The sequence below is a fragment of the Melanotaenia boesemani genome, chromosome 9, assembly GCF_017639745.1.
Source record: "Melanotaenia boesemani isolate fMelBoe1 chromosome 9, fMelBoe1.pri, whole genome shotgun sequence".
Lineage (NCBI taxonomy): Eukaryota > Metazoa > Chordata > Actinopteri > Atheriniformes > Melanotaeniidae > Melanotaenia > Melanotaenia boesemani.
In genome coordinates, this window is record NC_055690.1 from 27,770,203 (window position 1) to 27,782,480 (window position 12,278).

At 39.6% G+C, this 12,278-nt stretch overlaps 1 protein-coding gene across 2 annotated transcripts in view; it reads right to left on the reverse strand.

Moving 5' to 3' along the window:
• Positions 1 to 805: 805 nt before the first annotated feature.
• vaspb (vasodilator stimulated phosphoprotein b) overlaps positions 806 to 12,278 on the reverse strand; it is a 33,634-nt gene continuing 22,161 nt past the window's right edge. Inside the window, exons 3-14 of one of the 2 annotated variants that reach the window (XM_041995043.1) lie at positions 9,463 to 9,643; positions 8,222 to 8,288; positions 6,168 to 6,280; positions 5,321 to 5,565; positions 4,728 to 4,876; positions 4,521 to 4,572; positions 4,368 to 4,395; positions 4,229 to 4,268; positions 3,958 to 4,014; positions 3,330 to 3,399; positions 2,288 to 2,345; positions 806 to 2,193 (exon numbers count right to left, since the gene is read on the reverse strand). In XM_041995043.1, the coding sequence (XP_041850977.1) occupies positions 2,159 to 2,193; positions 2,288 to 2,345; positions 3,330 to 3,399; positions 3,958 to 4,014; positions 4,229 to 4,268; positions 4,368 to 4,395; positions 4,521 to 4,572; positions 4,728 to 4,876; positions 5,321 to 5,565; positions 6,168 to 6,280; positions 8,222 to 8,288; positions 9,463 to 9,643 (1,095 nt within the window). In that variant the 3' untranslated portion in view covers positions 806 to 2,158. Of the gene's footprint in view, positions 2,194 to 2,287; positions 2,346 to 3,329; positions 3,400 to 3,957; positions 4,015 to 4,228; positions 4,269 to 4,367; positions 4,396 to 4,520; positions 4,573 to 4,727; positions 4,880 to 5,320; positions 5,566 to 6,167; positions 6,281 to 8,221; positions 8,289 to 9,462; positions 9,644 to 12,278 lie in introns of both variants that reach the window. The other variant, XM_041995042.1, reaches the window with a different exon arrangement.

Genomic DNA, 12,278 nt, shown 5'->3' on the forward strand with positions numbered 1-12,278 from the left:
ATGCATCATGGAACGTGATTATGGATGCATGGTATAATTCTAAAACTGCACCTCAGAGGAGAAAAAGGACCAGCAGTGAATCACCAGGGGTGCAAAAAGCATTGTTGAACACACCTACTCTGCTCAGCTGAGAAAGAGCAGAAAATATCAGGTCTGCACACACCCTGGACAAGGTCTTTTGGACACCCTCCCCTTTGGCAGGCTCAGGGTTCCAAAGAACAGTTTATTCCCCTAAGCTGGAGTTTATTATTCCTCATCTTGTGATTTTATTCCCTGACCTCACATGCCTTATACCTGCAATACCTTTTAGACAATTTATTACACTATTGTAAATCCTGCTACATACAAGACCGCTGTCAAATACAGTTTTCTTGTGTAGAAATGTGCAATGACAATAGAGATTGTATTCTACAAAGTATTCATAATCTATTTTGGAAATGAGCATCATAGCTTATTTAGCATCACAGAAAACAGTTCTTAGAAAAGCCAACAGGCTTTTTTTAGACAGATCTTTTTGTGCTTAAATCTTTGGGTGTTTAAAGTTCAAGCTTCCTTCCCATCAATTGTGTCTCTGGAGGACTAAGTTTAGGAAGGAAGAAAACTGGACTCTACTGATGAATCTCTGCAACTAATACGTATTTTCTGTTGAACTATACTTCTTAAAAAGATACAAACTGAAATAATTTATCAAAGCAGATACGTATGGATATAAGTACAAAGGTTTGTGCAATTAAGTCTAAGTCATGAAATATGAGTCAAATAAATCTTTGAAAAAGTATGCAAACGACGACTCGGGACAAAGTGATGCATTTCAAGAAGCAGCTGTATTTGACTACAAAGGCATTTCTATCCAGTGTCTCTAAGCTGTTTTCTTTATATTTCAGTGTAAAAAGCCTAGACTATTAGAAAAAAAAGAAAACCCAAAATAACAATTAATACGAAAACAATCATTGGAAAAAGAAAAATGAAATTCCCATTCACCAGTCATTTCAATTAAAATAGAAACACCATTTAATTTTTTTCTAACATTATCCCTCAAAACAAATATATATATTTCCTTATATATAGATATATATATATTTATATATTTATTCTCAAGGCAGTTGGTCATGGCCAAATCAATTGACCTCATCATGGCCGTTTTTTCATGTTTCAAAATTAGAAAACATAACTAGAATGGAAGGAAAAAAAAACTGGCGGAAACACAGTGTACAGTAGGATCACCGCACCGGCCAACAGATATCTCATTTTGAGTGAGAAGGAATAGTCCATCAAGGCAGCGTGGCACAAAGACACACTTCCTCTGGAACAAGTGCAATGCAAAGAGAAATTTCTCACACATTATAAAACTACATTACACTCCTCTTTCACAGCACTCAGGTTGTCCATCAGACACATTCCCTTTTGCTTGTCTCCGCTCCTCTTTGCATCTCTGTGTTGCAGCAGCGAAGGCTTGTGTTGGACCGTTTCAGTTCTTGGCAGTTACTGGGAGCTCTAAGTCCACTTGACAGTCACATTACAGTATAGAATAAGTTGGTTTCTTAGATCCATCCTTGATTACTGACATTTCACCTAACCAACAAGCAAATGTCTTAACATATTTTGCCAAAAGAGGAGAAAAGAAAAAAAAATCCTAGCATCTTGCCTTTACAGTAAAAATATAATGAATATACTGTCCCTGAATACTGAAGACTGCTATACAAGTAATGATGCAATCTGACAGCAGAAGGTAGAGGACACAAGTGGCAGGATTTCTGCAGCAAAGAGAGTTATGATGACAAACAAAAAGCGACTGAAGCTGCAGCCATGTGCTACTGTTTCGGAGGAGCAGATCACAGAGGACACAAAGGGACGGGATGACAGAACAGGGGAGAGATGGTGCAATGATACAACATTAGTGAGTGATCATCCATAGTTCTGGAAGGCGACACAATGAGGTCCCTGGCTTACAATTTACATGAAGTGATTATATTTGTTGTACAAATAAGCAAGAATGCTCACGGTGTTTGTGTAAGAGAGATAGAGAAAAGAGAATAGTTGTAGGAGAAAAAGAGAAATCCCTGGGCTACATGAGAGGGTGTAGTGGAGAGGAGGTCCAAACATGCCTCAACCGGCTCCACAGACTACAACCCTCTATTACACCTGACGCTCAGCAGAACTATGTGCCTCTCTTTTGAAGCTCCTGAACAAAGGCTGTGAAAATGAGAGAGGAGAGACAGGCAATAAGTACTAAAATACTTCATCTTGAAGCTAAATTCAAATTTTGATAATTTTTAAGAATACAAACCTCCAATGATTTCCTCTTTGACTTTTTGGAGTTCTCTCCGCACTTCCTCCAAGATCTCCTGTAGACAAAGAAATCATGGTGATACTGAAGCAGTTTATAAAAACTTGCATTTTTTTGGTAATTGGAGAATATCTACTTCTTTCTTTATTAAGGATGTTTGTGATTAGTCCACATTTCTATTAAACACTGCTGCCATCACTAACTGGCACCAAAACTACATGTTGGTTCAACACTGATTAACTCTTTAGTCGTCTAATAAGTTACAGATCCCTCTTATCTGCACTGCCTGAATGATGTACATCCCATGACTCAACGTGTGATTGAATGCTGATTGGTTAAAAGTTAGCCAGACCTGCAGGGGGTAATTTCATAACTAAGAGGATGAAGTGCCTAAAACTATAAATAGCAAAGCAGCACAGACAACCTTCATTATTTAACATTTGGTATCACTCCACCGCGAAGTAGGTCTTTGCCCAGTTTACCCTCTGTCTTTTCCACAGCTGACCCAAGCTTAAAGATAAACAGTGGCAGATCCACATCAACCCCCATACAAGGCACATATGGGTAACGAAGCTGTCTCAGCCCCACTTTGGAACAGCGTGTGTGGAAAGGCCTGGTGATGCCTGTAGCCCTGAAAGCTGATTTAAACAGAATTTAAGTTCTTATAATTTCTGATATATCAACACATCCATAGTTACTAATTAGGTAGCTCTATGCTTTGATTGACCAACCCATATCTGTATAACATTAACTTAAGTTCTGTCTGTACATGCTGTTGTTATGCTAAAGCTATTCACCGCTTACATGTAAAAGGCTTTTGGCTCCTGTGGCCGAGAGCATTTTCTGCACAAACCATAAATGCTATCGCTGCTGTTAGCATGGGGTGTGTGTCTGAGTACTGCAACATGCAACAGATCCTCATACACAAGTTCCATCAAGCCCCCTTATTTCTGGATGTTTGACTGTTTAATTCTGTGTTTCGAGGCCTGTTAAAAGTGCACGTAATCACACTCTTTTGTGATTAACAGTTTTGGTTTTTCACCTGTTTCATTTTCTCCAAATCTGAGTCATCGGCTCCACTTGCATCATTGTTGTTGCCAACCGCTTTTGACCTGTAAGAAGACAAAAAAAAGACAAATACAATATACTTCATGAACGTGTCATAGAAAGGCTCTGCGGTGTCAGGGTAACAACTAATTAAGCTCATTGCTGCAGTACGTGGGGGATGAAGGCAGAGTGAATGGAAAATGCAGAAATGTACACCCAGAGCGGCAATGAGGTTGAAGCCATCAATGGATAAATAAGTCAGTTATTTATTCATAAATGCCAAATTAACCAACTACTGCTAATATGAAAATAATATAGTTGTAAAATACTGTGATTCTGGTTGGCATCTATCCACTCATCAACTACAGCAGATGCCTTAAGTAAAGCACCATCAACCCCCGCCATAGCAACCAACATTAAAGTAAGCAAAGATGACACACTCAGTTGGTACATCTACAGGTCTCTTGGGTGTACATGTATGCCATTATCTGATCCATTAGATGGTGCTATCAGCTGTAAAATATGCTAGCACCAGGTAGGCTGTGGCGGCGCTGCACTGGCCTGAGAGGGAAAAGAAAAACAAGAGGAGCTGAGGTCATGAGGGAGTGGGACAGCATGTATACCTTAAAGCTTGGGACAATGGGGGAGTGGAGTCCATGCTCTTGGGGATGGAGTTATTCCTGTTAGTGAAACACACACACTCTCCTTTTAGAATGAAAATGATGCCACACACAAAAAACACTCTTGTCCTCAGGTGAAGACAGTTGTGCACATGGTAACAAAAATACAAAAAGACACACGCGTGCACTGATGAAGAACTAGCTGTGCGGTGAGTCCAAACATGAGACATATTGGGGTTACAGGTTCACTGATGACAACTGAATCTTGGATTACCTGGTCATGGCTGGTTTGTCCCAGGGTCTTCTTAGTGTGTCTAAGAGGGATAATACATAAAAACATGAGCTGCTTATTTTAATATAGCATCAGAAAGGTTGTAGGTGGCATGCTATGAATAAAACTGTTCAATTCTTACCACTTTGACCTTGAGGCTCTGAATCATCCTGTGCAGAAAATATCAGGGACTTCTGTAAACACTGAGTCACCCTCAAGCTCTCTATCATCTACAGTTCTTCACACTTTATTGGTTCAAAGTTGCATTAATGTGACAAAAAAAAGCAGCTCTTACATTATCTTGTGTCTTCGGAGGTGCTTTCTCTCCTGTATCTGCAGCTTTTCTCCTGAGTAGAAAACAATCATTTTACTTCATTTCACACATAGTTGAAAATCTGGAGGGTTAGTTGAGTACCGTGTAACGTTTAATTATGTTTTTATTTTAAATTTAAGGGGTCTGAGCTGATGTTTGATGTGATTGCAAATTTTTGGGGTCACCCACCTTCGTGCCAATATGGCACTCATCTCACCCATCAAATCCCCTCCTCCCACTCCTCCAATAGAGGAGTTACTGCTGCGAGTGGAGTCATTTCTGCTTGTTGGGGCTGCTGGAGCTGCTGGAGCTGCTGAAGCTGCAGGAGCAGTGTCCTCCTGCTGAGGGCAGCAAATAGCAAAAATAAAGACAAAAAAAAAAAACATGGATGCTTGTATGACACAGCTCTACTGTAGTTGCTCATAACCAAATCGGTGATTATTCAACACTTTGATGTTGCTCACAGAAGAGATTTTTTTACTGCAGACATTTTGACTTCTCACAGGACAGAGGATGTGTGGGTTTTCTGGTGATATCTACACATATGAAACAGACCCTCAAAGCAAGTGGTGGGGGGGGGACAAAAAAACGTCATCTAAACAAACCACTTCACATTCTCTCGATCACACTGAGTCATATGATTACAAATGATTACACTGAGGGATTCTTGTTTAGTTAAATTATGCGAGCCATGTTTAACATTACTTGCCTCATCCAAGCCTGCCATGACAAATAAAATGCCCAAAGCAGCCAAAGAGTAAAGTAGTATGATAAACACTTACCTTGGACACTTTACGGAGTTTGGCTCCTGCCAGAGCAGCTGCCAAACCTCCTCCTCCTCCTCCCCCTCCACCACCAATGCCATCTCCTCCTGGAGTGGGCAAGGGTGGAGCAGGTGGAGGTCCTGTGGGAGGTGGCCCTGGAGGAGGAGGGATGCCGACAGCTGGAGGAGGGCCAGGGGGTGGAGGAGGAGCTGGAGGAGGTGGTGGGCCTCCAGAGGCCATTGGTGGAGCTGGAGGAATATTGACTAGAGACAGAAAAATAATCAATATTTATAGATTATTTTTCAAAGAAAAGAATCAAGATAAACAATGATAACAGCATGGATCCAGCAGAGCAGAAAACAAGGCAGAAACATATTCTCTCTCATTTTAAAGTACAAGAGTAATGAAGGTAAGATGGAAGTATGGAGAAACGTGGTGAAATTTAAAACATTGTTCCTTTGTCAAGTATGTTGATGATTACCGCAGAAATTCTGGGCTCAACGCCTGCATGGAACAAATTTCTGAGAACCAATTTCTTGTGTTACTGCTGTTCCAGTTAATGTTTACATATTAACAAAGATATATAAACAGAGTACATGGACCAATGCAGTAAACATTTAAAAAAAGAAACTTGTTTTGTTTTAATTTGTTTCCAGTGAAATAAAGCAACTGCATCTTTTTTTTTTAAGTTACATCGCAACGCTCTGAATTAACCATCAATCTGGTGTGTTGACATACAAAGGGATTATCATTTGGATGACCCAATTCTGCTGAATTACATAATGAAAATAATGAGGAAACCACTAAAACTGGACTGTACTGTAGCTGAGTGCAGTCATGTTGAGGAGCCCAGGTGTTTCCTGACCTGCAGCAGCTTGTCTTTCTCTCTCTAGTCTCTCTCTTTCCTGACGCTCCCACTCCTGTCTTTCTCTCTCCTGTCGTTCCCGTTCTTGCTGTTCCAGCCTCTGCTGCTCCAGCCTGCAAACAAAAACACATCTGTCACAATTACATCTAAAACATCCTAAAAAAAATAATAAATAAATAAACAAATCAATAGATTTACAATTGTTAAACTCCATGTAAATATATCAAACATGCTAATCATAAGTATTGATGGCATGATGAGAAATGTAGTAAGTTTTAAATCTTAAGACCTGCTTTGTCCAAAAATTATACACAAGAGAGGTAGAAATAAAATTCCACATAACAGCCACATAACCTTTTGTCCAAGTGTGGTACTACTTCCCACAGAAATAAAGCTAACGTAGCATGTTTCATGTTGACATGCACTGATCCTGACTGAGCAAAACAGACCAATAGTTCCTCATCCCAGTATGTATAAATATAGATACTTTCCATTTAAGATGTCGGGACTCAGAAGAGACACGATTATCAATTAAGAATTTCTGAAAAAGTGCTCCGAATAGCTGAATGAAAACTATTTTTGCTTATACATTTTGGTTTACATTTGGCCTGCTGAATCAGGCCAAACAATACAGCAACACTAACCAGACTGGCAATAATTAGACATGTTTCAGGTTAAAGGAAAAATATAAACATCAATAAAAAGTAATAAGGAAAAAAAAAGTTGCAGGCCAAATTGTTGCCATAAGATTTCAAGACCAGAGCATGATATAAAGCAGGACTACAACCCCTCTTTAAGTTAGAACTCTGGAAAAGGCACTTAATCTAATCTACAGCAATAACAAAGTCATTTTGGTAATTTGCAAAAGAGTCCTTTGCCACAACAGATTTGTTTAATGATAACATCATCCTGTTCATCAAGTACCTCGACTTGTTCTCGGGCCTGAAAGGACAGGCCATTTGACATTTACAAAAAAAATTGTCAAGCATATTTTCCTATTCAGTTTCTATCTACATATTTTTCCACATACTAACAGAAAGAAGGTAAAGTCTTTTTTAAATTACGACTCAGCTAAGACAAAGTCTAGTATTCAGTATATATTTCTCCTCCATGTTGTGTTCATATTCTGCTACAGAGCTAGTCCCTGGAAATTCTAGCTTTCCATCAACTGGATCCATCTTTAAAAGCACTGTAGAGGTGGCATTCACCAATTCTGATTAGCCTGCTACCTTGAAGTCCTCAGCTGGACAAAGTGGCCTAATTTGAGTTGCCGTTGTTTGTTGCTACACCCTCCCCTCCTCTACAAAACATCTGCCACTCTTCATCACAGCTGTAAAAAGAACAGGGCACTTACAGTGTCCACATACACTCGAATGCACAGGGCCACACACGTGCACACAGACACATACAAAGTCAGGCTTGCTGTGATTTAAAACTCAGGCAGGATGCCCAGGACAGTGAGGGGAGATCATATTCACTGATACCAGAGAATATTGTAAATGTTCATGAGAACTAATAGATAAATATAACATGCACAAACACTAGCATCTGTGCTGGAGTTGAGTTTTTTTAAAGCTCAGTCACAGCATGCTAGCAACTAGTGTGACAGACTCCAACTTGACAGACAGTCCTCACGGCCAATCAGAAACCTCCTTTTCTGTGCAGTGCATTACCTTTTAGTCCAAATGAGATTAAAGGTTAATGCCTTGTCTATGCCGGCCTTCATGAAGCCACCTCAACAGGTTTTTAAACAGAACAGGGTAAAGAGAAGGTGAGGTAGATGTGAGAGCCTTGCTATCCAATCTTTAACCTGACTGAGGGGCTGACTAAGGGTTTAGCTGTGGTCGGGTTAATACCATCAAATCCTCCACATATGCCTGTGTGCAAAACTGTGCCAAGCAGACTAGTGCAAAGCCAAGACAGCTTGACTAAGGCCGGTCGATTGCTTGGTTCTATCCCCTAGCAGAACACACTCGGTGTTAATGGCATTACTGTCATCAGCTGCATATTTAACATTTTTTTCTTCATAAGTAAAGCAAGTAGTGTGACAGTACCTCCGCTGCTGTTCAAGCTCTTCTGGAGAAGGCCCATTTGAGACCGGGCGGGGGAGGGTTGCATAGCCTGTCAAAACAAGATGAAAAATATGCTCTATGTAAACATGAGATTAGATAGTACAGTTTATTGGTTAAATTGCACTTGAACAATCATCTTTGAACTGTATCCTCTGTGCTTTTATAGATGTACACACCTTTTCTACCCTTGCTGCTGAAAGTTCAAAGTCTGAGGGTAGCTCTGATGTGACAGACGGATGAAAGCAGGTGAAGCATAGCAACCTGGCTGGAGTTTTCTACTTGATAAGGTCCAAATATGATGTCAAGCTTAATTACAATTTATTGGTTCGCAGAGAAAATTAGACAGAACCCATCCTGCAACCTGCTTTGCAAAAATTCTACCCAAACCCACTACTTATTTAACACAATCAAATGTATGACAAAATTTTATTTTTTTTCTTTCCCATGCAGACACAAGATGGGCTTTTTCCCCCTTCTTAGATTATTCATTTTTTTCCTTGTACTCATGAACAAAAGGCATTTTAAAGTTTAAAAAAAATTCACTCTATCTTCTCCTTGCAGTTGCATTCCTCCCAATGTGCAGGTGGAACAGGTTACTCTGAGAAAACTTTGTTTAGCAGCAACAATCACAACCCTCTCAAGTAGAACCCATAACTAGGAATCAAATTGGGCCTCATACAAAACCTGTGACCCTGGCAGCTGATGCTGTGTTGGATTATGCATCAGCAAGAGTGATATGTAGCTCAACTGGTTAAGGATCCACCTATGAATAGAAGCTTCAGCTTCTCATCATAGCTGGCCCAGGTTCAAATCCCAGCCTCAGGCCCATTACAGTATGTCATCCCTCTCCCTTTCTGACCACTTTGTCAATCTACTGCTAAATAAAGGCCATTAGTGCCCAAAAACCTTTACACAACAAAGATAATGTTGTCCCCATTCTCCAATATAGTCTGGGAGAAACTACATTTTTCTGCAGTCATAAAAACAGTAAAAAAAAAAAAAAAAAAAAAACCAAAACAAAGTAAAACGCATCAGTTTGGCTTTTTTGGAGCAACAAGAACAAAACATTCATAAAAAAAAATTGTACTGATGTGTCCATTTAGTATGTTTTGCCTTCATTTTTTAAAATTAATTGGTCTCAGAAGCTCCCACTTGTGGGAGACAAACATGCCATTAAAAACCTATTAATGATGATGTAGCAATTTTAGTGAGAACTCATTTACCTGCATCTGCCACAGAGCTGAGGACCTCCACAGCGTGAGCCATACCAGTGGCAAAAAGAGTAGCATCTTCCTTGCTGCCAAAGTTGAGACCCCACACCTGTCGGGCATCTCGCCACTGGTGAAAATTGGGTGTGGCCTGGTTGTACTTGAGCCCTCTTGTGATTGGACAGTTTATTACCACCTGAGGGAGAAGAGCAGAAAATCAGTCAATTAGGATCACTATGACATGGCTAAAGCCTGGTACACACAACAATATTTTTAATCTCATGAGACTTTTTATTTGGTCGAGACCTCACACGTGAAGATAAAGCTCGCTCTCTAATTGGCTACATTCTGTGCAACGTCACCATCCATGCAGTCACAATGCTTGAGTCGTCGGCGTTTCTCAGAAATCGGCACTGAAATATTAAACATGTTCAATGTTCCCAGTTGTCAGCTACGACCCGTTTCGGAGCGGATTATTGGGAGAAATCGTCTCGTAACACACCACAGACCAAATGATAATTGGACAGGGAAATTTCACAATGATCGGGCGTTTGCTGTCCGAGGTCGGGATGAGGCAAAATCGAGACAAAAACAGTCCAAATATTGTTATATTTGTACCCTAGTCAGGAGGTCGAGAGGTTGTTCAATCCTATACGCTGAAGCGTATAAAGCACATGTACATAAAGTATGTAAGTGATTCACTTGTAAAATGCTTTAAATTGATGCATTAATGGTGTGAGGAGTGATATCAGCTTGCTATGTTCTAGAACTGATTTTGATGTTAGAATATTAATAATTTAGAGATTTAGGGTAAAATGCAGTCAATCACAAACTGAAATACAGTGGAAAGTAACTATAATAACAGGATCTTATCTAAATTATACTGAGTTTGCAGGAACTACTTTTTCTTTCGCCTGCCACAATCATATGTGAAATTGCACAGCGGTGCAGCAGCGTGTCTCTTACTCAGTCCACAGCATCACGTGTGGAGCTGAACAGCAACGGCGTGATGTAAGATCTAAGAAGTGTGTGGGAAGACAGAGGTATTGTAGCCACACCACAAACCTCTTTAAACGTCTGAGAGTCGACCATAACGCAGTGTATAATTCAATTATGACAAGGAAGAGGAGGAGATTAGCGGGACAGATGCTGCAAGGGCGAGACACTTCACTCTTGGAGTCCTTTGATGCTGCAGGCAGATAATATCCACTATTCAGAGGGAGAAAATTTGGGCCTGTGTACCATAATGCATTTTGGTAAAGTGACTTCTAGGTTTAAGTTTTTGTGCTGATGTTCAAACAGGACTTCACCATGTTCTTGAGACTATTGCATCCTGTTTTGTTATGTACAGAATTTAATGTGGTTGTGAATTAAGAAAATGCTGCAATAAACAGATGAGTTCAGCTTGGAGTGATATGTGCCGTGAGATCAGCTCACATGAATTCAACGGGTTTAGATTTAGTTGGTAAGGAAGCTGCAGAGGCCGAGTGTCATTAAATATTCAGTAAAACGGCCATTGAGGGGTTTTCAAAAATAAAAATACAGATGAAAAGTATTTAATAGAATAGAAAGATAAATAACATCAATCTCTCTCATTTGTTTAGACTGATTAACATTTTAATATGTATGTGTTGACATACATATGCAATTTATTTATTTATATATATATATATATATATATATATATATATATATATATATATATATATATATATATATATACACATACACACACACACACACACACACACACACACACACACACACACACACACACACACACACACACTTTACTGGTACTTTCAGTTTGAAGTATTCTATAACAATGTAACTATTGATTCCTTTCCCGTCAGTGTAGCCTGCTTTGAAAGTGATTTTCCAAACACATTAAGTTTCTGTACAAAGTTATCGGTATCGGATTGGTTTTGGATCGGTATCATTGATACTGGCTTGTATTTTACTTGGTATCGGAAAAAAAAATGTTTAGTATCACACATTACTAGAATGTATCTCCAGCTGGTTAGGAAAAAAAAAGAAAACCTGGCAATCTCTAGAAGCTGTAACCTTTACAAGAAAAACTATTAAAAAGGGGCCCACAAAACCACATCCCTTCACATGGCGAAAATGATTCGTTTGCTTTATTTTTATGAGGATCATACTGGTTTATATTCCACCCAGTAGGTGGCGTGAGGCCTGTTAACCAGGAGAAGAAAAATCTGCTCTGGGTTTGAGTTTGCTTGAATGTGCTGACGCACCATTTCACTATTTGTTTAACAGCTTCTGGATTCCACTGAGCAGAGGCGAGGAAAAGAGACCCTGACAGGGTGAATATCATAGGGGAGCGACATGCGCTGAAAAGAGAGGGCAGCAAGGTCAGGCAGCTGCAGATAGTGGTATTTTCCAAAACTATTTGCAATCTTATCAATTTTAAGAACACAGAGAGAATGTGAACGGGACACATGAAGAGTCAGGATAACAATTAGATCCTTGACGTGTTAGTGTGAAGTCTAACTAAAAGAAAGTAGCATGCTGGACAAGCCATAATGTCCTCGGGGAAACCTTGATACCGCAGGTTCATGTGTGTTTTCTTAGCTGTTTCAATCATTCAGTCAAAACAAGATGAATAAAATAGTGACAACAAAAAGTTATTTTATATACAAACGGAAAGAAAAGGTGCAGAAAATGGGAGTAGAAGACATAGCTGCAATATTCTTCTTACAATTTGCCTCCTGCTGATCTCATTTCCCACAAGTTGCATGTGTCTATCAGAGACAAATATAGAGTCCTTACTGAGTATCAGGCTTCTTTTTAAATTGTCACAGGAAATGGTT